At 44.6% G+C, this 24,392-nt stretch overlaps 1 protein-coding gene across 1 annotated transcript in view; it reads left to right on the forward strand.

Annotated features, from left to right (window-relative positions):
* The first annotated feature begins 233 nt into the window (after positions 1-233).
* Positions 234-24,392, forward strand: part of TFAP2B (transcription factor AP-2 beta) — a 29,545-nt gene continuing 5,386 nt past the window's right edge. Inside the window, 10 exon segments of the mRNA XM_033103289.1 lie at positions 234-516; positions 3,661-3,825; positions 4,626-4,642; positions 5,058-5,125; positions 5,128-5,256; positions 5,259-5,506; positions 10,301-10,361; positions 17,917-18,136; positions 19,792-19,910; positions 22,106-22,247. Coding sequence (XP_032959180.1) covers positions 436-516; positions 3,661-3,825; positions 4,626-4,642; positions 5,058-5,125; positions 5,128-5,256; positions 5,259-5,506; positions 10,301-10,361; positions 17,917-18,136; positions 19,792-19,910; positions 22,106-22,247 — 1,250 coding nt within the window. The 5' untranslated portion in view covers positions 234-435.

A 24,392-nucleotide genomic window follows, 5' to 3' on the forward strand; every position in this document is an offset into this window, starting at 1 on the left:
CTGGTTTCTCATTATGAATTTTAAAGACTTTAGTTAGTGGCTACAATGATTCATCCTTTTCAATATAGAGGTTTTTAAAATGTATATTTATATTAATCACACTGAACAACCATCTTTCCTTTAAATGCGTGTTTACAGTCTGTAGACTCTGCAGTGACCCAGGGGTGCTTATATAACTAAATGTGGGTGTCTGGGTGTAAATACGTGTTTATGATTTTTATAATATATATGTCTGTGGGTTGCATCTAACTCCTGTCTGTGTAATGTTTTTCTCTCTGCTGAGGCTTACTTCTCCAGCCTATTGTTTGAGACAACAGATATAAGTTGCGATGGGAGAGGAGCGTCGGATTTGGTGTGTATCCCCCATTTCCAATTATAGATGGATCATTACAGACAGCGGAGTCCTGAGAAGCCAGACATCTGCTCCTCACATGAATGCACTCACCTCCTAGAGACCAGGCTGCCATCATGCTCTGGAAGCTCGTGGAGAATGTCAAGTACGAAGATATCTATGAGGTGAGCCGACACCCCCAGATGCATCTTAGAGCTTTGCAGATAGAGAATTTGAACTTCTTGACACCCCCAACTGATATATATTTTTAAGCTATTTACTCGTAGATTTCCGGTCGGTTTTCTCAGCTTTCTCTAACTTTAGAAAAGCTGGCTTGGGGAGACTTCGCTATTCTGAAAAAGGACCTTAAGGTTGAAATCTGACTACTTTAACTTAGAAGATTTCTCGTTTTCTTTTATTTTCTTTCTCTCTTCCTCCCCACACCCCCCCTCCCGTTAGACTCTGATGGGGAATGCAGAGCTACTGAATGTGAGCAGAGAAAACAGAGACTGCTCTAAAGGCAGAGGCTCCCCTCGTTTTGAGTGTGGGACAGAATTAGCTTTTCAAGCCTCATTCGTAACAGACTAGGGCTTTAATTTTTTTTTGTTTTCAGTAAAATTTCTGAAATCGGTAACAACGGATCCAAGTAGAGGACGGTAAATTAGAAAGAAGGCGGTAGATAAATGGATAGATGGATGTCGACAGAGCACAAGCCAAGGAGCCGTAGCAGACAAGTTTTTTTTTTTTTTTAATTTTCTCTTTTCTTGTGGTTTGCTTTTTTGAGGTCAGTGCCGCCCAAACCTACCCCGACACCCCAACGTTTGGGCATTTTTAACGAAAGGTTCGGCCAGTGGTCAGTGCGCACGTTCTCTAGCGACGAGCTAGCGCAAGTCTCCCTCCGGCTGGAGAAGTTGCCCGCAGCCCCGGGCGCCCGCAGCTGGCCGGAGCTGGGCCGCGACCCGCGATGCCCTCTTGATCTCCGGCGCGGAGCGAAGCGGCGGCCAGCTGCTCGCTGGCCGGGCGGGGGCGCCGGGCGGGGCGAGGGGTATGCGGCGGGACAGCGATGGACGGCCGGCAGCGGCCCGCGGATCCTAGCCCTCGAGCGGGATGGTCTCGGAGACCAGAACTTGAGTTCAAAGGAAGAGGGGGAAGCGAAGACTCCGAGGAGACGTCGAGGGAGGGAAGAAAGAAAAGCTTGGAGAAAGTGGAAAGGAAAGGCGAAGGGGATTTATGGAAGGGGAAGGTTGAAGTTGGAGACGGGGCAGTGGAGATTTGCAAAGAGGAAAAGTTGGAGAGAGGAGAGAGGAAGGGAAACCAAGTCCCGTGCGGCAAGCACGGGCAGTGCTCGGTCGGACGAAGCGCTCGCAGTGGGACGCACAGAGGCTCCCCAACCAGTGGGGTAAACGCTGCCCTGCCGCGCCGGAAAGACTCCGGAAAGCTCGGCCCCGAGCCGCACTGCAGATACTAGGAACCAGCCGCTCACAGTAGCGGCCGCGAGCTCCAACCGACGCTGCTAGCCCAGACCTACCGGACAGATGGGCTCGCCCGCTGCATCCCGCAGGCAGCGCTCGCCCGCACACAGTGCCCCCAGCTCTGGCCAGCACTGAATCCTAATTTTTTTGGGGGGTGTGTGTTGTGTGTGTGCGTGTGTGTGTGTGTGAGAGAGAGAGAGAGAGAGAGAGAGAGAGAGAGAGAGAGAGAGGAGAGAGAGAGAGAGAGAGAGGAAATAGATTTGTCTTTCTGCAAATGACTGGGGTTTTCCTTTCCTCTTTGTGGTTGTGTATTGACTGTAACCGAGAGCCGCGACTCCGCCTTCTGGGGTTTGTTTCGATTCGGCCTCCTTTCTTTCTTTAACAAGCAGGATAATGGTAAAGTGCAAGGCGCTAGAACTACCTTAAAGAATGTGAGCGGCCGAAGTGGGCATGACCCTGGAGGGGATGGGGCCACGGTGTAAATAACTCGGGGTATACACAGGGAGGGTTCCAGTGGGTTCTAAATAGTGAGCAGGCTATAACTCGTTCTTTGATTAAGAAAAGTAAACTGGCTGAATGAGAAAGGAGGGAGGGAGAGAAGGAAGAAGGGAGGGAGGAAGAGGAAGGGGTGGAGTGGAAGAGAGAATAAAGAGGGAGGGCGAGAGGAGAGAGACAGAGAGACAGAGACGGAATATTGCAGGTATTCCTAGTGGCCTAAATTTTCTGCTCAGCGATATAGGAGAACCCGCAGCCTGGTAGAAGAAGCCTATTTAAGTCGGGAGGAAGGTTGAACTTTAACAGAAATGGCAGTCAAGCCAGTTGAACGGGTTCCTGAAACATCCGAAAAGGTTTTCTGTTGCCCCTGGCTTTGCCTGGAAAGGATAAGTTTAGTGTACTTGAGGATTGATTGCATATATTTTAAATTGTGGTAAAAAAAAAATCACAGACTATGAGCATTAAAGAGGGGAAGGCTGCATAAGGGATGAAAAGCCCCCATCGACCTATGTCTTTTAACAAATAGTCATAATCTCCAATATTCAGTGAAGGTCTGCAAACGTCACTGTAAACAACCAGGCACACCGGTTTACTTCTCTCCCCTCCAAGAAGTAAGGCAACGCCTTTTTATTTTGTTTTTTAATCTGCACACAAAGCACCTAAGGTGATTAATTCTTCGCATTAGGAAAGCCCCTCTCCAGGAACCAGGACACCTTCTTTCTGTACAAGCCCCCCAGCGATGCTCTCCCTCACTGCCTTGTCCAAGAGAGCAGAGGCTGCTTTACGCGTGTCCCCGGCTCAGTTAATTGAAGTTCTGCCTCTTTCCTGCTAAACTTTTTCCCCAGTCTGCCTTTGCCAGCCCCCTCGTCTGATTACATCTAGTAATTCTCCACTGAATGAACGTCATTTACAATAGTAGGGGAGCTCTGCGCTCGCTGCTGCTTCACGCTCCATTTGTCCTCCATTCTCCCTTTAAAGTACTCGTGTAATATTAATAGTCATGAATATCAATTATTATGAGGCGGTGTAGGCAAGCGGAGGGAGGAAGGGGCGCCGGAGCAGTCTGAGCCCAGCTTCGGGTGGAAGAGGACTGCATCTGGAGCCCCGAGGACCGGCAGAAGAAAAAAGGCCCAAAAGACAGCAAGAGACCGAGGAACAGCTCTGTCTGTGTGTGACAGGCAGCACCAATCTTGTTTGGGGGTGGGGGGGGTATTTTTTTGTTGTTGTTTTTTTGATGGCTGGTCCTGGAAACACCTCAAGCTCAGCTCCTGTGTCCAGCTCCTTTCTCTGCTGGACTCCTTGATTTTTTTTTTTTTTGAAATCATTGTTTGATTTTGAGCAGTACCAGGCGTTTTTTTCCAGATGTTAGTCCACACCTATTCATCCATGGTGAGTTTGGATTCACGTTGTACCAGAATTGCATGCTCCCTCCTCTCACTGTCTCTCTGTCTCTCGGTCTGTGTGCGTGTCTCACTCTCTCTGTCTCTGTCTTCCTTTGAGCGCCTTTGGCTTGGTAATTTAGCACCATAATTGGACGAGGCTGCAGCTGCTTCTCTCTGCATTGTGTGTTCTCTGTCTGAGCTCCAAGAGTCAGCTCGGGAGGGGGGAGACCAAACAGAAAAACTTTTTATTCGCCTTTGCAGTTAGAAATTTAGGTGACTATTTCTCCAAAAACCATGGTGACTTTACCTGGCATTTCCACAGAGGAGAGGGAGAAACTTAAACACCCCTCTCACACATGCCTCTGTCTTCAACTTAGTTTACCACTCCAGATAGGACCAACAATAAGTTGTTTGGGCTTTTTTTTCCCTCTCCCTTCCAACCCCAGGTCCTTCATTTTCACACCCTGGAGTAGAACAGCATTAGATATAGAAAAGCAACCTTAGAAATAACTCCTGTGAACCACAACTCAATTTTACAGGGGCTCAGGATATGATTTCCAATGAGATCCATTTCAATCAAACACTATTTAAATTAATTCCTCTTGGGGAGGGAGTGGTGACTAGGAACTCAGGTCAGGCAGACTCTTCAAGAGCTCCTGGAATTATCAGGTTGTGTGTGGCGCTCCTGGGCAGCTGGCTGGGTTGCCAGTCAAGGCAGAAGTTGGTTTTCAACTGGAGGAGCAGAATAGCAAGTAGTATGAAGTTTTATTTGTTATGCTGTGGACCTCTGGAAGAGTTACACACACACACAAAAAAAATAGTTTAAAATACCCAGGAGAGCAAATAACTCCTTCCTATATTTTTAATTAAAGAATTTAGAATCTCCCTCCACACGCAGTTATTTTACCTTCACTCCTTTTGCTGGCTTTGCACTCCCAACTGAAGGCTCAGATGTTGGTTAAGTGGGTGATTTCCCCCCCAAAGCCTTGCGTGTGGAATTGCTGAATCCCTGTGCCCTCTGAGTCAACTTGGCAGTATAAGTTTCGGATTCTTGCTTCCCCTGTCCCGGGAAGAACATACGGAAGCCAGGCTTCTCCATTTGTCGTTTGTATTTTTTTCCCTTCTCTCTCTCTCTTCTCCTCTCTCTCCTCTCTTCTCTCTCTCCCCCCCCCTCTCCTCCCTCGCCTCTCTCCCTCGTCTCCTCTCTCTTCGTCTCGGCTCGCTCTCGTCTCTCCTCTCCTGCGCTTCCTCTCCTCCGTCCTCGCTCCTCTCTCCGTCTCTCGCTCTCTCCTCTCCTCTCCTCTCTCCTCTCTCTCTCTCTCTCTCTCTCTCTCTCTCTCTTCTCTTCGCTCCTCGCTCTCCTCTCTCTGCTCCCAGACGGCACGATGGCGTCCCGAGCCACAGCTCGCGGCTCTCCCAGCTGGGCTCGGTGTCCCAAGGACCTTACTCAGCGCCCCGCCGCTGTCCCACACTCCGTCGTCAGACTTCCAGCCGCCCTACTTCCGCCCCCCTACCAGCCGCTCCCCTACCACACAGAGCCAGGACCCCTACTCCCACGTCAACGACCCCTACTCCCTGAACCACTGCACCAGCCCCAGCACCCCTGGGGGCAACGGCAGCGGCAAGAAGTGGGTTCCGAAGCCGGCTCTCTCCTGCCCCAGCCTCGGGCCGCCTTGCCCCAGCTCTCGGGCCTCGACCCCCGGAGGGACTACCATTCGGTCCGACGGCCCGACGTGCTGCTGCATTCGGCGCATTCACGGCCTGGATCAGGCAGGGTGACATCTCTCGCTGCAGGCCTTGGCCATCCCGGAATGGAAGACGTCCAGGTAACCACAACAAACAAACAAACAAACAAACGAAAAAGACAATACATAAATAAATAACGAATGCTGGGGGGGAGCTGTGGGGGGGGGCAACTGTCTCCTTTGGGGAGGTAGTTTCCATCTGTAGAACAGGACCAGCTGGACACGACATAGTGCTATATACTGTTTATGCGTGTACGTGTATGGCTCTAAGTGGCGGTTTCTGGAGGTGCAATTATAAACGGTAGAACCACTAGAAATGAAATCATGAAGGAGAAAAATGTAGTGTAGTTTGATAATTTAACATCATCAGAATCAAGGCTAGATGTTTTTGTCTTGCGTTAGCTACCCATTCCTTCCTATTCTCTTGCGCTTTGTCTGAGCAAGCTGGGTACCCTCCCCAATGCACTCCCCTCACGCACGTCCCTTAGTGGGCCTGGCAGGATGACAGGGCAGGTGAAGCCCGAGACGCCTAAGGGCTGGGGCTGCAGCATGGAGGCACAGTGTCCTCTGTAAGTTCCAGAGGTTCCTACTGCAGTTGAAAAGACTTGGTTAAGCATGACAGTGCACATTGGAAGAGAAACATGCCGCTGTGTTTGTCCAAGCCCGGTATTACTTGAATGTCCCATAAGCTGCAGAGCCCTTTTCCAAGATAATTGAGTTCCAGACTCATCACCTGAGAAATGGAATATTTGTGGGCAGATACCTAGCAAGCCATAAGTTTATTGGGAGTCCATGAGGACACATACCATTTTAGAGATTCTTTTCACCTTTTGGTCCATTAAATGACTGTGGAGCAACATTCTCCACATCCCTCTTCAGTCCTCCCCCTCCTTAATACTCTCTTCTCCCCAGTGCTACCATCCCAGTTGAAGAGGCATCACGTGTTTATTTCTTAAAACAAAAGGCTCAAAACACTCCCCCTACCCACCCACTATCCCATCTGCAGCCTACACAATGGAGCCTGATTTGGTTGAGAATACTTGGTTAAACTAAACAATGAAACATCAAAGAAATGATTTCTAAAAACTGTCTGGGTGATTCTGAGCAGGTCTCCTTTTGCTCCTTAGTTTAAATAGTCTCCAGAAAATAAATATGGTTGAAAGGTATTTAATTGACACTTCAGTGTCATGGGCATAGTTGTATATATTATGCATCATTTTAGACATAACCTCTGAAGCGAAGGAAAATGAAGTGGGAAAGGGAAAAAGGTGTACAATTCCTTCTTTTTTACCTTTTTGAAAAAAAATGTATTTTGAACAGTTAAAATGCGGTAACAGCATCAAATGGTGCCTGTGCGTGGTCTATGATGGTTTATTGTTTTAAAGGAAACGCAGTTATTATTTCCAAAAATGACGGCATCACCTGATCTGTGGCTGGATTTACCCATAGTAATAAGAACGATAGTTTTGTTAATTTAACTGAGCTTGACTTTCCCTGTCTGGAGATATTGCTCATTTCAGAATATCATATGAAAAAGGAAATATTTAATAGTAGCTTTTTTTTTAATGCATTGAGGTAATGTGTCTGGGGGAAAAGTTTTTAAATTAACCTTTCTGAATACTGTTTGAAGTGCTAGATAATGAAAGTGGATCAGCTCATCACCATTGCTGTGGGCAATGCTAACACTGGCTGTGTCACTCCCACCCTGCAGGCCAAGTGGCTCAGGTGACTGAACCCAGGAAATCTCCCCAAAGAGGGACCCCAGCGCGCATGTGTGTTTTAGATTTTGTTTTTGTTTTGTTTTTCAAAAATACAGAATTGTGAGGAGTTTTGAGTGTTTGGCCAAATGCAAAAGGCAAGAGAAAAACAGGGCCAGGTCAGCGTGCATTTGGGAGAACACCCTTGTCAAGCGTCGTTGTTGTGGTTGGGAACACAGATGGCAGAGGTGGAGAGAAGGTGCAGGCCCGGGCCATCATGTATTCTCCACCCCACCCCACCTATTTCCTGTTCCTTCCCCAGAAGCATCCCAGCTGGTCGTCTGGTGAGGTGGGGAGGCCCACGGGACTTTCTCTGGGCCACCCCCAGTGCAAAGGGTCGTGAGGGATACACTCCATACCTGTCCCAGATAAGGATGAGCTCAGTTCTGGCCAAGAATGACAGGCATCCTGAGGCCGAGCTGTGCTTGACATGACACAAGGCAGGTGACAAAGAAAGGGGAGGAGATGTACCTAGGACCAGACCCACCCCCACCCCAATCCAGAGGTTCCACTTCCAACTTCATGATCTGTAGCACAGGGGCTAAAGTTACAGGAACGGGAGTTTCAACGTTTCCTGCAGTTATGGAATGGGCTGGCTGCTGCGGGTCTTTAAAAGGGACTAGAAAATGCCTTGTCCTGGACCTCAGTCACTTGTTGGAGCTCAAGGGCCTAGTGTGTGTTCCAGATCCTCTTTACCCCACCCCAGCTGTGGACCAGACAGAGCCCAAGGGCGCTGCCAGACCGGTGGGCCTCACAACACGGGGTAGTCACCTGGCCGAGGCTTTGGGGGTGCTATGTGACCCAGACACACACACACAAACACCCACCACACACACACGGCCACTGCCCCCACCCGTGAGAGAAGAGGAGAGCTAATTAAACCAAATGCTTCTAATATTTTTTTAAATGAAACTATAAAACCCTGTCAATTTCTATTTCAATTTACTCACAGGAGCTATTAAACTAGCAAATCACTGTTTGGATTCTGGGTATGCTACATTTCACCCATTGTGTGGGGTGGGGGGGAGGGACCCCGGGGGGCGGGGGCGGGGGAGGGACAGTGTGTTAGAAACTCAAAAACAGCATGAGAAAAAAAGAGTGAGATGACACCTAGTTTGGAGTTGGTTTAGCTGCCATGAACACCTCTTTTCTTCTTCCAGTCTTTGCTCTCTAACCTCTCACCGCCTCTACCACCCATGAGTATAAATATGGAAGGATGATGCTAAGTCAAAGCCCCCGGCGCGCGCGCGCGTGGGTGCGCGCGCGTGCACACACACACACACACACCCACACACACACACACAAACACACCCCAGTGTCTTAAAGCAACCCCTGGTATCACTTTTAACTAAAGAAGTCTAGTAATTACGAGTCTGAGTTGTTTTTCTGCGCTTCCGCATGCAGTCCTAATTAAATCTTTACGATCCTCCCTGTGACGATTAAGCGCCAGCATGCTGCGTGAATATCCTGTACAAAAACCCAGCAGGCGCCGTTCGTAATTAGATAGAAAATCAGACAAGAGCCTTCTCATTAACTACCACAACTACCCCACGTCGCTGATGAGGCATATATACATATTTACGTACAGACGTGAGGGTGAGGTACAGACGTGGGGGGCGCACTGGTCCTTGCGGGTGAGGTCGCGGGTCGGCCCGCCCACAGACACAAGCGAATATTTCTGTACTGTGTGGACAAGTTGCCACAGCAGACACGTGAGCACAGAAAGGCGTGAATCCTGTGCGTGTGCGCGTGTGCGTGGTGGGTCTCCTGAGGAGTTTCGAATAAGTTAAATGAAGTATATTTTTAAAAAGATTTTTTTTGGTATTTCTTAAGATGTACGTAGAATGTTGCGACATGGTAAATGGTTCTTATTGAGAATCGCAATTTTCTTCACCTTTCTGAGAACAAAAGAGTGACTATTAAAAACGAAAAGAAACAAATTAACATGCCCTCTCCGTGATTGGATCATTTCGTTTCTAATATGTTGCTTGTTTGGGGTACAGAGTCTCTTCCTTGTGATGAATACACCCTGTCTGGGGATGCAGCCATGAGTGGGTGGGAGGTGCTGTGGAAACACCACCTCTCAAAACCTTTGCTTTTTACTTCTTTGTAAAGTGAGTGACAAATTGGTCTAAACTTAGGTTTCTGTGGATCAAGGAAAACAGCTGTCTGTACGTTTTAGAAAGACCTAGCGTTTATTTTCGTTGGCGGGTAGGGGAAGGAATCCACGGCTTTTGGAGGCCCTGGGATGCACAGCCAGAACTCTGTGCTCGTGCATCCTGACAGTTAGAAACTCATTCCCACAGCTATTTCCACTCAGAAGTGCTGCCAACACCCAGGGTGGAAACTCCTCGAGAGAGATGAACTGTGGCACAGGAGATGAATGGTCTTTGCCATTACCTAGGTTCTGACTGGGAACTTCCGGGCCTGTGTGTGTCTGTGTGTCTGTAGTTACAGCCTTCCTAACAGGTGTGCTCCTTGCTGGGAAAGCAGCAGCAGCAGGGTTGGGAGGGGGAGCAAATTGTGCAGGTTCCTCGCAGGGACTGGGGTACAGCAGGAAGTTCACAGCGCACTGGGATATGTACGGACTGCAGTGGCTGTGCGGTCCTGGCTTTGCAAACGTGTTCCTATGGGTTACGTTTGCATTCCATTCCAAATTGCGCAGACTTTAATTAAAATCCCATGATGTAAACTATTATGTATTTGTACAATGACGCTGGGGTAAAGATGCACTGGGACAGAATAGAAAACTGAAATTGCTCTTACTAATATTGGTGAAAATCTTCAGCTGTTGCCAAATTTTCACAATTCATAAAAGCAAATAATATAAAAGTTTATATGTCTATGTATATCTGTGTTTAATATAATAACTAACCAATCCTGCATCCCAGATGTCTTTCGGAGTTTCCTTTTTCCTCTTCTTCCATTGGAAGAATTTATAATTTGGGTAAATTTCATCTCTGTGTCGATTTGGAGGTAATAATGATAATAATAAAACCTCCCTTTGTGAATTAATATAAATGGAAATAACAGAAACTCCAGTTTGGAATGACATGATTTATGTGTGCGATTCTTTAATATCCAGTCAATTTGAATAGTGATGTTTTTATATTCACAGTCAGTTGAAGATGCCAATAACAGCGGCATGAATCTATTGGACCAGTCTGTCATAAAAAAAGGTATGGATTATTCCCCCCGCAAAAAGTAAACAAAGTTTTCCTGTGCATTCATGTCCTTATGATGAGTTTTCACTTTGGGGGAATTCATTATTTTATAAGACACAAATGTTTGTTCACAATTATAGGACAGCGGCTGTCTGGGTGAAAGTACATGTAGGGAAGAAGGAAAAGGGGAAGGAAAAACTAGACAGAAACCCGGATGAGAGAGAGAAAGGGATAGAGACGATTGCCATTTTTCTCATGGTACATTTGGCAGCAATTCTAGGTGCAATCTTAAATAATTGAATTACCATCCTGTACGGAATTAGCTGGGAAACACTGCTTTCAAAAATATGCCGTAATTATTTCATTGATAACTGGAGTTTGCTAACTAGACCCTGTGTCATTGAGACAGTTCCTTCTTTCCTGGTATTGTATTTGAGTATTTGGTGGTTTAATTTTGTTCCCAGGTCTGTGTGTTTTATGAGTTGTTTCTTATTTTTTTTAATTGTGCCAAAGTGTTACTAAATATGCGCATCCTGAGAAGCTGAGACAGCCTATGCACATTACTAAATCTTCCTACATATGCGTTCATGATTTAGTGTGACTGTGGAATCACCCATACTGTTAAAGGCATGTGATATTAACAAATGTTTGCAGTCTCTTGTACAGCTGTAAGCAAAATAATTAACTAATTAAACCTAATTTAAATGTAATTACAATAACTCATTTCGGGCGTATTGCAGCTGCTTAATTTTCCCCCCTCTTCTCTGACAGTCACTGAGAGAATGCTTGGCGATTAGTGTGGCTGTCGAAAGGCCCAAATGCCACTCACATGCTACAAATTTAGGAGCTTGAATGTGTAAACAGTACAATCTGTAATTATCGCAAGAACTGGTGTTTGGAGATACAATTTTAACTACAGTACCCTTTCTTATCGATGCTGGAGAAGACCTGTCCTTCTATTTGGTGTCAACAATCCCTAGCTAAGTCATTTATGATTCATTAAAGCCACATAACATCACAAAAAACAATGAAAAGATGCTTTGGAAAGTAATCCAGATTCAAGTCGGTATAGTAGGAGGGTGGTGAAGTGAGGATTCCAAAACGGGTGAGGTATTCTCAGTTTTCTTTTTTACAAAGCAGAAAAAGTGGCTTTTAGAGGTGGGATGGGGAAACTGTACTTGAAATGATGCCATTTGGCTTTGGGACGTAATATCCTGAAGAAGAATCGTAAGGTTTGGGGCAAAACTATTTAAGTGTGCTTCAAACGTCTGTCCCTCTCTTTAGGTTTGTGGGTCTTTAATCCTTTTGGTTTTTAATGCTAACTTTTGGGTTTACTCGAGTGTCTTCAGTGCTTAAATTTTCAACTGTGCTGACAGCTCACTTGTGCCATTTCTTTTGTGTCTTCTATTTTGGTTGATTGCTGGTTGATGGGGGGTAGGGGGGTAAGACCACACTTCTCCATTGGCTTTTTGTTTGTTGTTTGTTTGTTGTCTTTTGCTTTAGTTCCTCTTCCCTTTTCGTGGGAAGCTAGAGCTCCTTAGCTCAGGGTTTCATATCCTAGAAACAGTATTTGGTCTGGCAGTGGGGCATGCCCAACAGATGACCAATCAGAAATGTTATAATGGCCAGGCCAATAAAAATATTTGAAACTTAGCTTGCCTAACAAAACAGAGCTGAAAATATTCTTAGATGTGGGATACGTTTATTTCAGGGCTTGTATAGGTTTGTCAGCAGAATGGGAACATTTATCTATAAGGATATCTTATTTCTTCTCCAGGAATAGGAGAATCTTGACTAAAGTTGCGGGTTTTGTTTGGAAACAGACTACTTTTATGCCCCAAAAGCTTTTTTCTTTTTAAATGAGCAGATTAAAACATCTAAGTGGTACCACAGTCACTTTGTTTTTAGGGGGTGAGTTATGAATATGATGTGTTAGGTCAACTCCATTAGTTAATATTTCAGGTATTTGTTTTATTACATGAAGGAAGATCCTAATATCATAGTTTTATCTTTAGAGAGCCATAGGCCAAATAGGAATAAGTGGTTGATTTATTTTTCTAAATTACTGTGAACCACTTAAAATAAGGTTATGGATTCATTAGCTCCTTTCCTGTTCTCTGGTCTCCCATCTTTATCCCTTATCCCACCTTCTGAGGGATGTCTCCAAGAGATTAATTCATAAAAGAGGTGAGAAAGTTTTCTGAACTCATATTGTAAATTTAAACAACTGGCAGGGGACTCAGTTGCTTAATTTGTTTTCGAATGGGCTTTTAAAGATATTTTTAAAATTTAAAATTCTACCTCCTTAATACAAGTGCCCCAACTGGCCCAAGTTGGGAGTCTCTGACTCTGTGTTTATGAAGCTAGAAGATTTAGGCATAAAGGATCTCTCTCTCTTTCTCTCTCTCATTATTAAAAGACCCCCTTCTAAAATTTACCAGTCCAATTTTTCACCTGTGTTGATATCACCCCATAGATTATAGGCTAGCTCTCTTGTTATGTTTGCTATCTGGGCTTAGCTGACATATCTGAAGTAATTTAGTTAAGAGGAAATGAGTTGTTCCCAGTAGAGAGAGCAAACGAGTGGAGTGAAGGTAGCCAGCGTGATAAATGGCTCTTTCATTTGAAGATCTCCAGAGCTCGTTTACGGCTAATTTTCTGTATTGGCCCCCTTTGAGCTATTAATGCAATTGGCAGGGACCGTGGCCCCTCTCCTCTTAGCTGCCCCATTAGAGCTCCCATTAAGCTGCGGAGTCTCAACTCCATGGCAGGAGTGGGGGGGAGTAATGAAAGGTGCTTTTTAAACCCTCCTAATCTAAACTGGCAGAGGGTGGTTAATACGATTTGAAGGGGGCTGGTCAATGAGCAATCAATAAAGTAATAATGAGAAGGATTCGGTACATTAACAGTCTAAAAATCCAACGAGACATTAAAAAATCATTCTTAACTCTCAGTTCCATTAAGATTGGGAATCTGGGTTGGAGGGGGCAGGGTGGTGCCCAGCTAATATAAATGATCACTGCCAACATCCTACAGCCAAACTTTAGAAAGGCTCACCTAGGCTTTAAGAAAAAGTTTTTGGTGCAATCAGAGGCCAATATGCAATTGGTTTGACACCTTAGGCAGCAGGAAAAAAATGCTGGGATTTCTTGGAAAGACTAGCGTGGCTGGAGTCCAAGGTTCAAATGTTGTGACTGTGGGGCGTTTTTATTGGTCTTAGGGATATCCTATTTGGTTAGTTTCAGTTCAACCACCGTTCTCTCTCACTTTTTTTCCGTTAGTTCTGGCCCCTTCCCCACATAAACACTTTGATTGGTGTGGATTTTCTTTGGGGTGGAGGAGAATAAAGAATTTGCCAGTTTCAATTACAATGGGTTCTTTTGGGAGTTTTCCTTCTGACTTAAGAAGTGAAAAGCTCTGAGAGTCTGTCGGAGCCTCTAAAACAGTATGAGTTTCCTCTCAAACAAAAAGGTTCTCCTTTCCAGAGCTGACTTGGATCCCAATAAGTATTTGTTCAACTAGGAATCCTGAGATACATTCCAGCCACCAGAGAGTAATCAGAGTTCATAGAATTTCAAAGCTGGAAAAGGTTAGACACTCTTTTTCAACACCCCCACCACCCCTATCTCCAGTATGGAAATTCAGACAGACAAAAGATAAATGACTTTTTCAAGGTCCCACCCGTCAAGTAAGTGGTGGGACCAACTCAGTTTCCAGCCTCTTAGATTTTGACCCTAATGGATGGCAACACTGGGTGTTTGTAGGGTTTTTTAATGTTCCAGCTTTCTTTGTGGGAATCCTTTGATTTTCTTTTCAGGATTTCAGTACCCACATTCATGCACTTGTTATATATACATGTGGAATAAAATTTAGCCCTCAGATAGATTAGAAACAATACAAGTATGAGGAAAAGGATGCTCTACTGGTAAGAAGTAATTATTTCAAGTAATGATCAGCGTCATGGAGGCTTCCCGGTATAGTTTACATATTTAAGTCCGAGTACCTTTCAGAGGCATTTACCCTTGAACCTATTTCTTCCCTTCTCCCTTACCAGGAGCTCAGATTCACACAGGGACTGTTTCCAGTCAAACACAAAGATCTCAAAGCTACAATTTCACACTTAACTTAAAGAATACAGATTAAGAGCTAGCCTATTGACACTTTGGTTCTATATTGTTCACTAATGAATCATAGTTTCTGTAATCAGTTTTCTTTCCTCTTTCTGAAACAAAAACTCCAGTCACTGTACTGAAATATTGATCGGGGAGTTTAAACCTTTTCTTCTTCTCTCTAAAATAATGCAAGGAAAAGAGAGGTGGGAAGCAAGTATTGTGGGTGTTATATCCAGAAGTTGGCCATGCTATCCAACTGAGATCTGAAGGAAAAAAACCATCCAGTTTTAATATATGCACAGAAAATTGTAAACATGTAAAGAACTGAAAGCTTCACGCTGAGTTTTGCTATGCTCCATTTCCTTACCATTTCCTGCTGTCGCTTTAAACCTATCTTAGTCATCTCTGGCTTCCTTGAGCAGGAACAGTGTGCTCATAATTACTAACAAATCAACCGAGGCCCTGTTGCTCTCTGAGTTTATTGATAAACTGGAGGAAAGCAGAAGGGAAAAGACTGAAAAAATAAAATACGGGGTTAATCAGCTGAGCTAAGCAGGTGTGAGAATGGAGAAGGTAGGTGATACCAATAGTATGGACTTAAAGGAAAGTTGGGACAAGAAATGTGTAGGCTCCAGTCTAGGGGACCGATGCTAAGATCAGGATGGAAAAGAGCTTTAGAACCTGAGGATGAGAGAGTAGAGGGTAGGAATATGATACTTAAATTTAGAAAAGGAAATATAATCTGAAGCATGCCTGTTCAAATAGTCTTTATCTATGGAGGAAAAAAAACACAACAACACCCCCCCCACACACACACACACACACACACACAGCAGTGTGCTGACAGAAGCTGACTGGATTGGTGATATTTAGGTGATAATGTGTATGCAGAAAGGAAGGTACAGCCCCGTGGGAGGGAGCAATATACATTCCCCAAAGGAAATAGCTCTTGTCAGGTAAATCAGGCAATTAACAATAGTGAAATTAGAGGGCAGGTTATAAAGTGTCTCTAAAGGCCTGGCTTTTTAAGAGATTTGGCCTCTGGGACTGAGAGAAGCAGGTAAAATTCCAGTCCTCAGGACATGCTCAGTTATCCAGCATGGGAAATAGGAACTGAACTTACTATTTGCAGCTTAGTGGGTTTTTTTTTCTGTTAAAATATATTTCCTAAGTAGTATTTATATATATATATATATATATATATATATATATATACATATATATGTATATATATATATATATATATATATATATAAATGTTGAGTATCAAAGATGAGATTTTTATACAATTTATTTCTATGGTCCCTGCCATGTTAAAATTACAAAGGGCCATTTATATTTTGGGGAAAAACTTTCCAAGGTCATCTAATGTCTATGCTATGATCATCAATTATTTGTTTATAGTGCTTGAATATGAATCTGGAATATGGAAATTAGTACTGCTGTGAGGAATAAGATAGTTTAAAACAGATGTGGATATTATATAAGAATTAAATGATAGGTGTTCCCACTCCAATTACTGTCTATAAAGTGAATTTAACTTCATCTTTTACTCAAATTTAATTAATACCCACATTCTAACTTTCTATTGGTTCACTCTCAAATGGGAAGCAGCTTCACTGATGAGAATATGATGAGGAGAATGAGAAAGCAGCAGGCCCCTCTGTAACTCACGACCACCACGTCAGTGCAGAAGATCCACTCTGTTACCTAGTAGCATTCATCTCTGCCCTGGAATAAGCTCTTGGACTCTGCGGACAGAGCCTGAAGTCCTAGAATGTCTACTAAGCAGTAGCAAAAGGGAATGAATGCTTCAGTGTCCCCATCCACTCCCCTAGGAAACCCCTTTTCTGCAAGGTGTTTGTAAAGGGCTGAATGCAATTCATAGTAAATAAAAGATGTGGGACCTAACTGGCTTTCAGGAGTCTGTGAAGAATGGTGGAGGTCTGCATGCTAGAATCTGTGGTACAGAGAATAAGCTGTTACAAAATACTCAGTGTTGGTTAGCCTGTCCTGTACAAGGGAGATTATGCAACTTGTTTGACAATATAGGGTTCTATGCTCCAGATGGTAGAAAGAGCATATCTTTCTGCTACCAGGATTATAGGGTAAGACAGAGTCTTTATTAAAGTGGGGAAATGGAAGCCTCCTTCTTCATGCCAGATACACGTTTCAGTAAATCCCCTGCATTGGTGATCAACAAATACTGCTTGAAGATTTGGGGGCTTCATTTCCCAGTGGAAGATGCTAAGGTGTAGGGCAAGTCAGGAGAAGTTGCCTGCCCAGTGCCTTCTGGAGCCTGCAGGGAAAAAAAATGGGCTTTAGCAGCATAGACGTCCAAGGGAACAAGACTGCCAAGGAAGTGGGAGGTTGACTATTCACTGTTCCTCATTCCCATCCTTCTGGTTCTACTGAGCCCTGCCTCTTCCTGAGGTGCAGATGACACTGAAACACAATTAAACAAAAATACAGGCTGGAGAGAATGAGTGCGCCTTGGTAGCAGTGGCAACCAGCTGTCAGGTCTTATTAACTTCTGCATAAAACATACCTTGAGTGCGGTTTGTTATCAATTACTTGCCAAAATGAAACAACTGGGGCAAGGCAAGACCGCAGCTCATATGAATTAGAGTGATTGGTTGATTGATCAGGGCACCTGTTGTAAATCATAACTGCTGCAAACAATCACCAGCCGGTGCTTTACGTTAATTTGTAAACAAAATTCATGTCGCTGGGAAATTGCTTTAACTGAAAGAAGCATTTAGGTTCATTTCTAAGTGAATCCCTTATGATATAAGAAAGAATGGGATCCACTTTAGAGAAACGAGCAGCTTTTTTTGGGTCCAACTCCCCAGCTTAATAGAATTACTTGGCTGTTTTTGAAGACAGCATCTGATGGGGCCCACACTCCTGATCCTCTCCAGTGACGACCATGATTTGAGTCCAACAGGAGAGGAGGGTGGAGTTCCCATAAAGACCACTGATGTTACCATTTTCTGTCATCCATAACGATAATCACCTACAGGCTTCCGCACTAAATGTGATTATTGTCTTCAGGAAACACACGAGGAAACTAAGATTCAGAGAGGTTCAATGAAATGTCTAAGGTGACACAGCCAGAATGTGATGGAATGGGATTTGCAGGGTTTCATATATAACACAATCCAAATTTCGGTGGCATGTTTATTGATTCGTTGTAGTGAGCAGGCCTGTGGCAAGCGACATTCACATGTCTACACACATGGGGTAAATTTCCAGAGAAGTGATGCCTTTTCCATTTGTTTGTACACAGTGCTCTGAACGCACCGCAGCCCCACTGGAACAAACACTTCCTCCTCCAGCTTTCCACTTGGCGCCTGTCCTGTGGCCTCGCCCCTGCGCACGCACCGACACATTCTATCAGCCGGTCACCAGGATCGAAACCCGGTCACCTTTATGGCATATTTTTTTTTTCTCTCTAGTTCCGGTTCCTCCCAAATCTGTGACTTCTCTGATGATGAATAAAGATGGCTTCCTTGGAGGCATGTCCGTCAACACTGGCGAGGTGTTTTGCTCGGTCCCGGGCCGTTTGTCTCTGCTCAGTTCAACTTCAAAGTACAAAGTAACTGTGGGGGAAGTTCAGAGACGGCTTTCTCCCCCTGAATGCCTCAACGCGTCTCTCCTCGGCGGCGTCCTCAGAAGGTAAACCGCTACCCCCACCCAAGCAGTATTTATGGGGTGGGGGAAGGGTTCGCGTGGAAACCTATGTGAGGCTGACGCGGTTGCCTAGCAACCGGGCGGCTGGACCGCCGAGCTTGCGGGGAGCCGCGGCCGCCACGTGCTCAGGACCGCGTGCAAACACCGCCCCGTCGGACCCACGCGCAGCAGGCTGGCACCTCCTCTGGCACCGGTGCTGCGATCCTGGGAACCTTACCCTTTTCCAGCTCTGTGCCCAGCGTCCCGCTCCCTCCTACCCCCAGCACACTTACAGGGTAGTCAGTAGCTTGAGTGAGACCTGGAAGCTATCTATACACACTTGTCTAAAACAGAAGTTTCACTAAGTAATCCCCTTCGTACCTGACGTGTACTCCGATACCTATTTTGTTTGAAAATGCAGTTGGCGGCTGAGTTGTGCACGACCCACTAATGCATTGATCCTCACAGTTTGAAAAACTCTGTTCTAGACTGTGACCTCCTTTCTTCAAGTAACACCATCTCCAATAATAACAACGATACCACTTTAGAATTATTAATAGTTCCTCGGAGCCATTCAGACCCTCCCCAGTATTGGAGGAAGATAATCCACAGACTCCTTGTGGAAAATGGGGTAGGGATGGCTTTTATCTTAAGATTTAAAGTCTCCCCCAGAGTCCCTGCAAATGCCTGAACCCTTTGGTAGTGTCCCTGATATGAAGGTGACATTGCATGAAATGAACTTTCCAAGTTAGCCTATTTGGGGGATTGAAAAATCCCCTTCTTTCCTAAAAGTGGCTGTGTGAACAAGTACAGCAAGAGAAGTCAGAGTAACTGGGGTTTTCTTGTATTTTTGCCCAGACCTTAGCACATACAGGGAGCACCTTGGGAGGGTGTGACCGAGGGACTTTTCTCACTTTGAATCCTCTGAGCTCTACTTTGGTTCAGTTTTCAAGTGAGTTCTGTGAACCCCAGCCTGTGGACGTTTCAGTCACCCTCAGGCATTGAGCGTGTGTGAGTGTGTATAAAACTTGCTATGAGATTGAGATAATCAATATAAAGTGCTTATCACATAACTAAACTCCCTAAAGTGTTAGTTTTACTGTTATTATGATTACCATCATCATTAGTTTCATGTTTCAGCCTTCCTTCCCCTTTAACCCAACTCCATATTACAAGGACTCTTGACCCCTTCCTTGCAAAGCCCACCTGTTTCAGCTAGTGCCTCCTCCTCTCTGAACCACGCAGTTCTTTCCTCTTTTCAGCAGGGTTGTGCTTGCCCAGTTTCTGCTCACCTAACTGGCTCCATGACAAGGAAAGAGCTTGTGTGTGTGTGTGTGTGTGTGTGTGTGTGTGTGTGTGTGTGTGCAACTTCTACCTTCCCTAGACCCACAACCTACACCCTAATTATTCCCATCTGGTATGATTTCTTTTCTCACGAGATAAAAAAAGAAATGACTCTTTTTTTTAATGCTCTGTATTGCAGAAATTAAGCAAACCTCAGCAAACTATCAGCAAATAACCAAAAGGAAGGGGGGAGGCGGCAATGTGCTAACCTCAAGTTAAAACTTCTTCAAGCTCCACTGGGCTTTAGATTGCTAAGTCTAAACTTTGTTTCAGGAACACTCTGAGGTTAATCAGAATGTTAATTCTTGCAATTTCAGAGCCAAATCGAAAAATGGGGGGAGATCTTTGCGAGAAAGGCTAGAAAAAATCGGTTTGAATTTACCCGCGGGCAGGCGCAAAGCAGCAAATGTCACGTTACTCACCTCCCTGGTGGAAGGTAAGCAAGACGGTGTGGCCATTTCACGAAGTGGCTGAGCTTAACTATCGGCTGAAGGCTGACATTTTACACATTTCATGATTAACTGGAAATCACTGCAATTGTTGTGCCCTTATGAGTGGATGTCAAGCGACTGCCTGAGAGAAGTTCAAAGGTCTTTTTACTTAGAGGGAGCCAGCAATTGTAGAGAGGCCAGGGGACATGTATGAGGGTCCCTATGCTGTGAAACGTGCTCAGATCCAGCCTCCAAGTCAGTGCAAGGGTCACCTCTGCCACCAGGTGTAGGACACAGGATCTTAAACATCCTCTGTATGAACTCTTGCAAGAGTAATTGTAAGCAGCAATCCATTCTGTATCCCTTCTCCTTCCCAGATTTTACCTCTGAATCTGTAGTAGAAAACACATTGTCTATTTATGAAACTATTATTACATTAAAAATCCCTAACGGTTATTTTAAAACTCATGTCCCTTCCAGGGCCCTATCTCCTGTTGATTATATGGGACTTATTGTTATTGAACTGTAGCTTGGTAAGGCCAAGGATGCCTAAGAGAAAATGGGTGGAGTGGGGGTGAGGAAACATGGAGGGGAGTCAGGTATAATCTTCAATGTAAGATTCATCAGTTGTGAATTAGAGGGACATAATTACAACATGCACATTATAATTTGCTCATCATTTGGGGATGATATTTATGGTATGTAATAAAGAGGGTCTTCTACAGTCTAGAACAAGAGGATCTCAGTTGAATTTGTGGGATGGGGAAAGGATAAGAAATACAGCCAGATGGTCCTCATCGAGGAAGTTGTAGAATTTTCTCTCGAGTCTAACAGGTAGCTTTTTTCTTCTGTTTTTCATGGGTGATATTATGACAGTCCTGTGGGGAGTTGGTTTTTAGAGGAGGGGACCTTAGAATATTTAAGCAGCAACCATAAAGTCATCACATTTAGAGGGATTGCACTTTTCCAGCTTTAATGCAAGTTACCTGGCCAAACTTACCCTCCAGGGACAACGGTCACCAAATATCCAGACCACATTTATTACTGGTTGACTCTTAGCCTGGGGCTTTTACTTTTCGCCCTTCAGGGAATTGCTAATATCACAATCCTCATTTTGAAAAGCAGTCAAGGTAATCTCAGCCCAAGACAGGGATTTGGGTGGAGAAGGGAGGAAACTGGAAAATTCACTGAAATTCCAATATTTGGTTGGCAGTTTTCCAGTTTTATGAATCGTTGTAAGCATTGTGTCTGAAGTCTTTTGTTGTTACTGTAATAATGCTGATTAAAAGTAAGACATGGTCCTTAAAAAATAATGTAGCTCTGAGGTAATTCACCGTATTTCTTTTTCATGTTCAGGATCTTTCCTCAAACCCCTAAGGCTGTGCTTTAAAGGGTAATAATGCTTTATTCAAGAGGGGCTTCCACATAAGCTGAGGACTTTCTCAGATGTCCAGCTCCTGTGTCATCTTTGTGCGGTAAAAAGTCCTTAGGTAGGATGATGACTGGAACCTCTGAAGAGGAGAAACCTGAAACCTAACTAGCAGGAAACCGACAAGGAGAATAAATATTTCCTTGCTGGATAGAAATATTCATTCTATGCATATTTTACACACATTCTTTAATATATGTGGACATATACACATATTGATTTATTTATATTTGTAGATATTAGTTATTAATAAGAGATTTTTCCTAATTAGAGGAAGATTACAAAAGATAACAGAAAAGACAGGAAAACTTTTACATTTAAAGCGAGTATAGCAGATGCGACTAAGAAGAGGGGAATCTGACTTGAATATCTAGCCTACTGTCTAGATGCATTTGTAAGGTGTCTCCAGAATATGTCGGTCCAGTTTTCCCTTAAGACAAAGCATGGAGTGTGGGGAGACCTGAAGCTATCCAGGGACTGTCTAGGAGGATTTGACTAGAAGACTGATCCGGGAGAGTCTGGAAAGAGCTGCGGGAGCAAAGTTTGTTTTGTCAATTTTAATTATAGCCTGAAAATCATTTTTACTTAGGGCATCTGTCTCACCTTTGCTTTTGCCTCTGAACAGCTGGCCTCTTCAGAGGCCATTTTCATTCATTTTCAAAATGTCATTTTCATTCTTGTAAATGACAAGAGTTGACCAGGGTGTATCTCCTGCTCTGGGATGATTAGGGACTCGGTGCTGATTATTAAACTCTGCTGCTGTCTTTTCAGGAGAAGCTGTTCACTTAGCTAGGGATTTTGGATACATCTGCGAAACAGAGTTTCCTGCCAAAGCTGTTTCTGAGTATTTGAACCGGCAGCACACGGATCCCAGTGACCTGCACTCCCGAAAGAATATGCTGCTGGCCACCAAGTGAGTGTCCCAAACCCTGGGTTTCATCCCTGATTCCCCGCATGCTGACCCACCTGTCTTGGGAGGAGATGGTGCGGAGCAAAATGCAGACTTCTTCAATGGCAGAAGTAGCATTTGCAACCTGTTCATTGCTGGCTAGAAAGCCCTCCCTGCTCTGCCAGCTGTCCCTCTTCTCCCCACCCTCCCCACCTACCCCCTAGAATAGATTATAGGTTGTGGGTTTGTCTCTTTCTCTTCTCTATTCCGAACTTTGGGGGCTGGGGTGGGGTGGAAAATGGCTTTATGAATCTGAATCCAGGCTTTTTCCAGTTCTCTTCCCCAAACCTGGGGAGGCCAGGCATGTCTTTTCCAGGTGGCTGGCTCCTTGTTCCAGTTCTTCCCTGGATCCCTACATGTCTATTGCTGCCAGACTTTCACCTCTCCCTGTCATAGCCACACAGCCACGTGTGCTGCTTCGGGTGTCTATATGTCACCCACGTGTGCCCATCTCTACCCGCAGCCCTAATTACTTTCTTTCCAACGTTGCTGTTTGGCATCTTCCACAGACGTAAAATTTACTACAACTCCAGAGGGGAAAATAGTAAATCTCTGGCTAAATTTAGGTCTAGAGCTCATTTGAACTTTTACAGTGGGTTTTCTATTTATTTGATTTACTCCTGTCTTTGGCTTCCGTGTCATATTGTTGGTGTTTTATGGCCGGCTCAGGCCTGCAGTGGGCGGCGCTGCGTGCGCCCGCACGTTTCTCTCGCAGGCGCGGCCCAAACAGCGGCGCTCATTTATTTAGTGCTCGAGGACGCGGTTTGTTCCGTTGACAGCGTAATTTAAAGAAATATATGGAAGGCTGAAAAATCATTTGCTCAAATTTGTCCAGATGTTTTTGAGACGTGATTGGAATTTGATTGCCCCTTTCCGCAGGGTCAAAAAATATTAATGTCCCAGAACTTTAATTGCTTACAGACCTTGGTTTGGGCTTTGAAGATTTAAAATGTTTGACTCTTAAGCATTTGTTCTCTCCAGTTCAGAATTTCCTTTTTGGCACTTCGGTAATGAGTACAAACTTAAGGAAAGACTTTAACCATCTCTTCCAACAATCAAATCCTGGCACCTACTCTCTTTTTAGAAGGTTTTCTTAACAACTAACAATATAATAGATCTTTGTCAGTAAATTGCCCTCCTTCCCCTTGCCCCCGTGTCTGGTGGCAGGAGATCAGTTGGTGCTTTATAAAAGAATAAAGGTACTTTGGGGAAAAAAATAAAACCAAATTCTGTAAATTAGATAACAGGACTCCACAAAGGACTCTGGCATTTCCCGAAGGAATGCTTGTAACTTCCCCCCTTGAAGCCTTGTGATTTCTCTTAGGCCAGCACTTCTTAACTTGGTGTGAGTATCAGAATCATATGGGGAGCTTTACAGATATTTATTCCTGGACCTATCCTCAAGGAATTGGAATCAGTGAGGGTGGAGGCCAGGATGTGTGCATTTGAACCCCACAGATGATTCTGAGGAACCTTTGGCTTAAGAACTGCCTATTGAAGTCATAACTGTTACCTGTTTCTTCCTGGGTGTGAGGAGATATGTATGCATTTCGAATGGAGAAACCAGTAGAGAAGGTAGAGAAAGGATGCCTGTTTGTGTTCTCTACCCACCAGCCTTAAAAACAAAAACCTGTCAGCTGCTGCACGTGGGGGGAGGAGGTATTTACCATCTAGGTTAGCCATTACTCCTGGGAGTAATCCCCTGGGAAAGGATGCCTGAGGGTCACACACAATAGTCTCCAGATACCTGCCCTGTTTACCTGTTGGCCAGACCAGATGTCTACAAATGTCAGGCCATCCCAAAATGGCCGGGGACTGGAATTTCATAGTTTTCCTTTCTCACCACCCACCACAGACAGGGTAGAGGCAGGCTGAGTGGGTAAGTCTGCTAGTCTGAAAGTCTGGGATGGCCTCTGACTGCCTGCAGAGCCAAGCCATTGGCCCTTCCGGGCTAAAACCCTCCTGTTCACCTCTATATTAAAAATTCCTCAAATAAGCTCAATCCATAGTTAGGCCCACAGGATTCCTAAGGCTGGGAGATTTCTCTAAATTGTAGGTGCCTTGAGGAAATAATAATAATAAAAAAAAAACTTCAACAAATAAAAATCT

Source organism: Rhinolophus ferrumequinum, chromosome 3 (genome assembly GCF_004115265.2).
Source record: "Rhinolophus ferrumequinum isolate MPI-CBG mRhiFer1 chromosome 3, mRhiFer1_v1.p, whole genome shotgun sequence".
NCBI classification, from domain to species: domain Eukaryota; kingdom Metazoa; phylum Chordata; class Mammalia; order Chiroptera; family Rhinolophidae; genus Rhinolophus; species Rhinolophus ferrumequinum.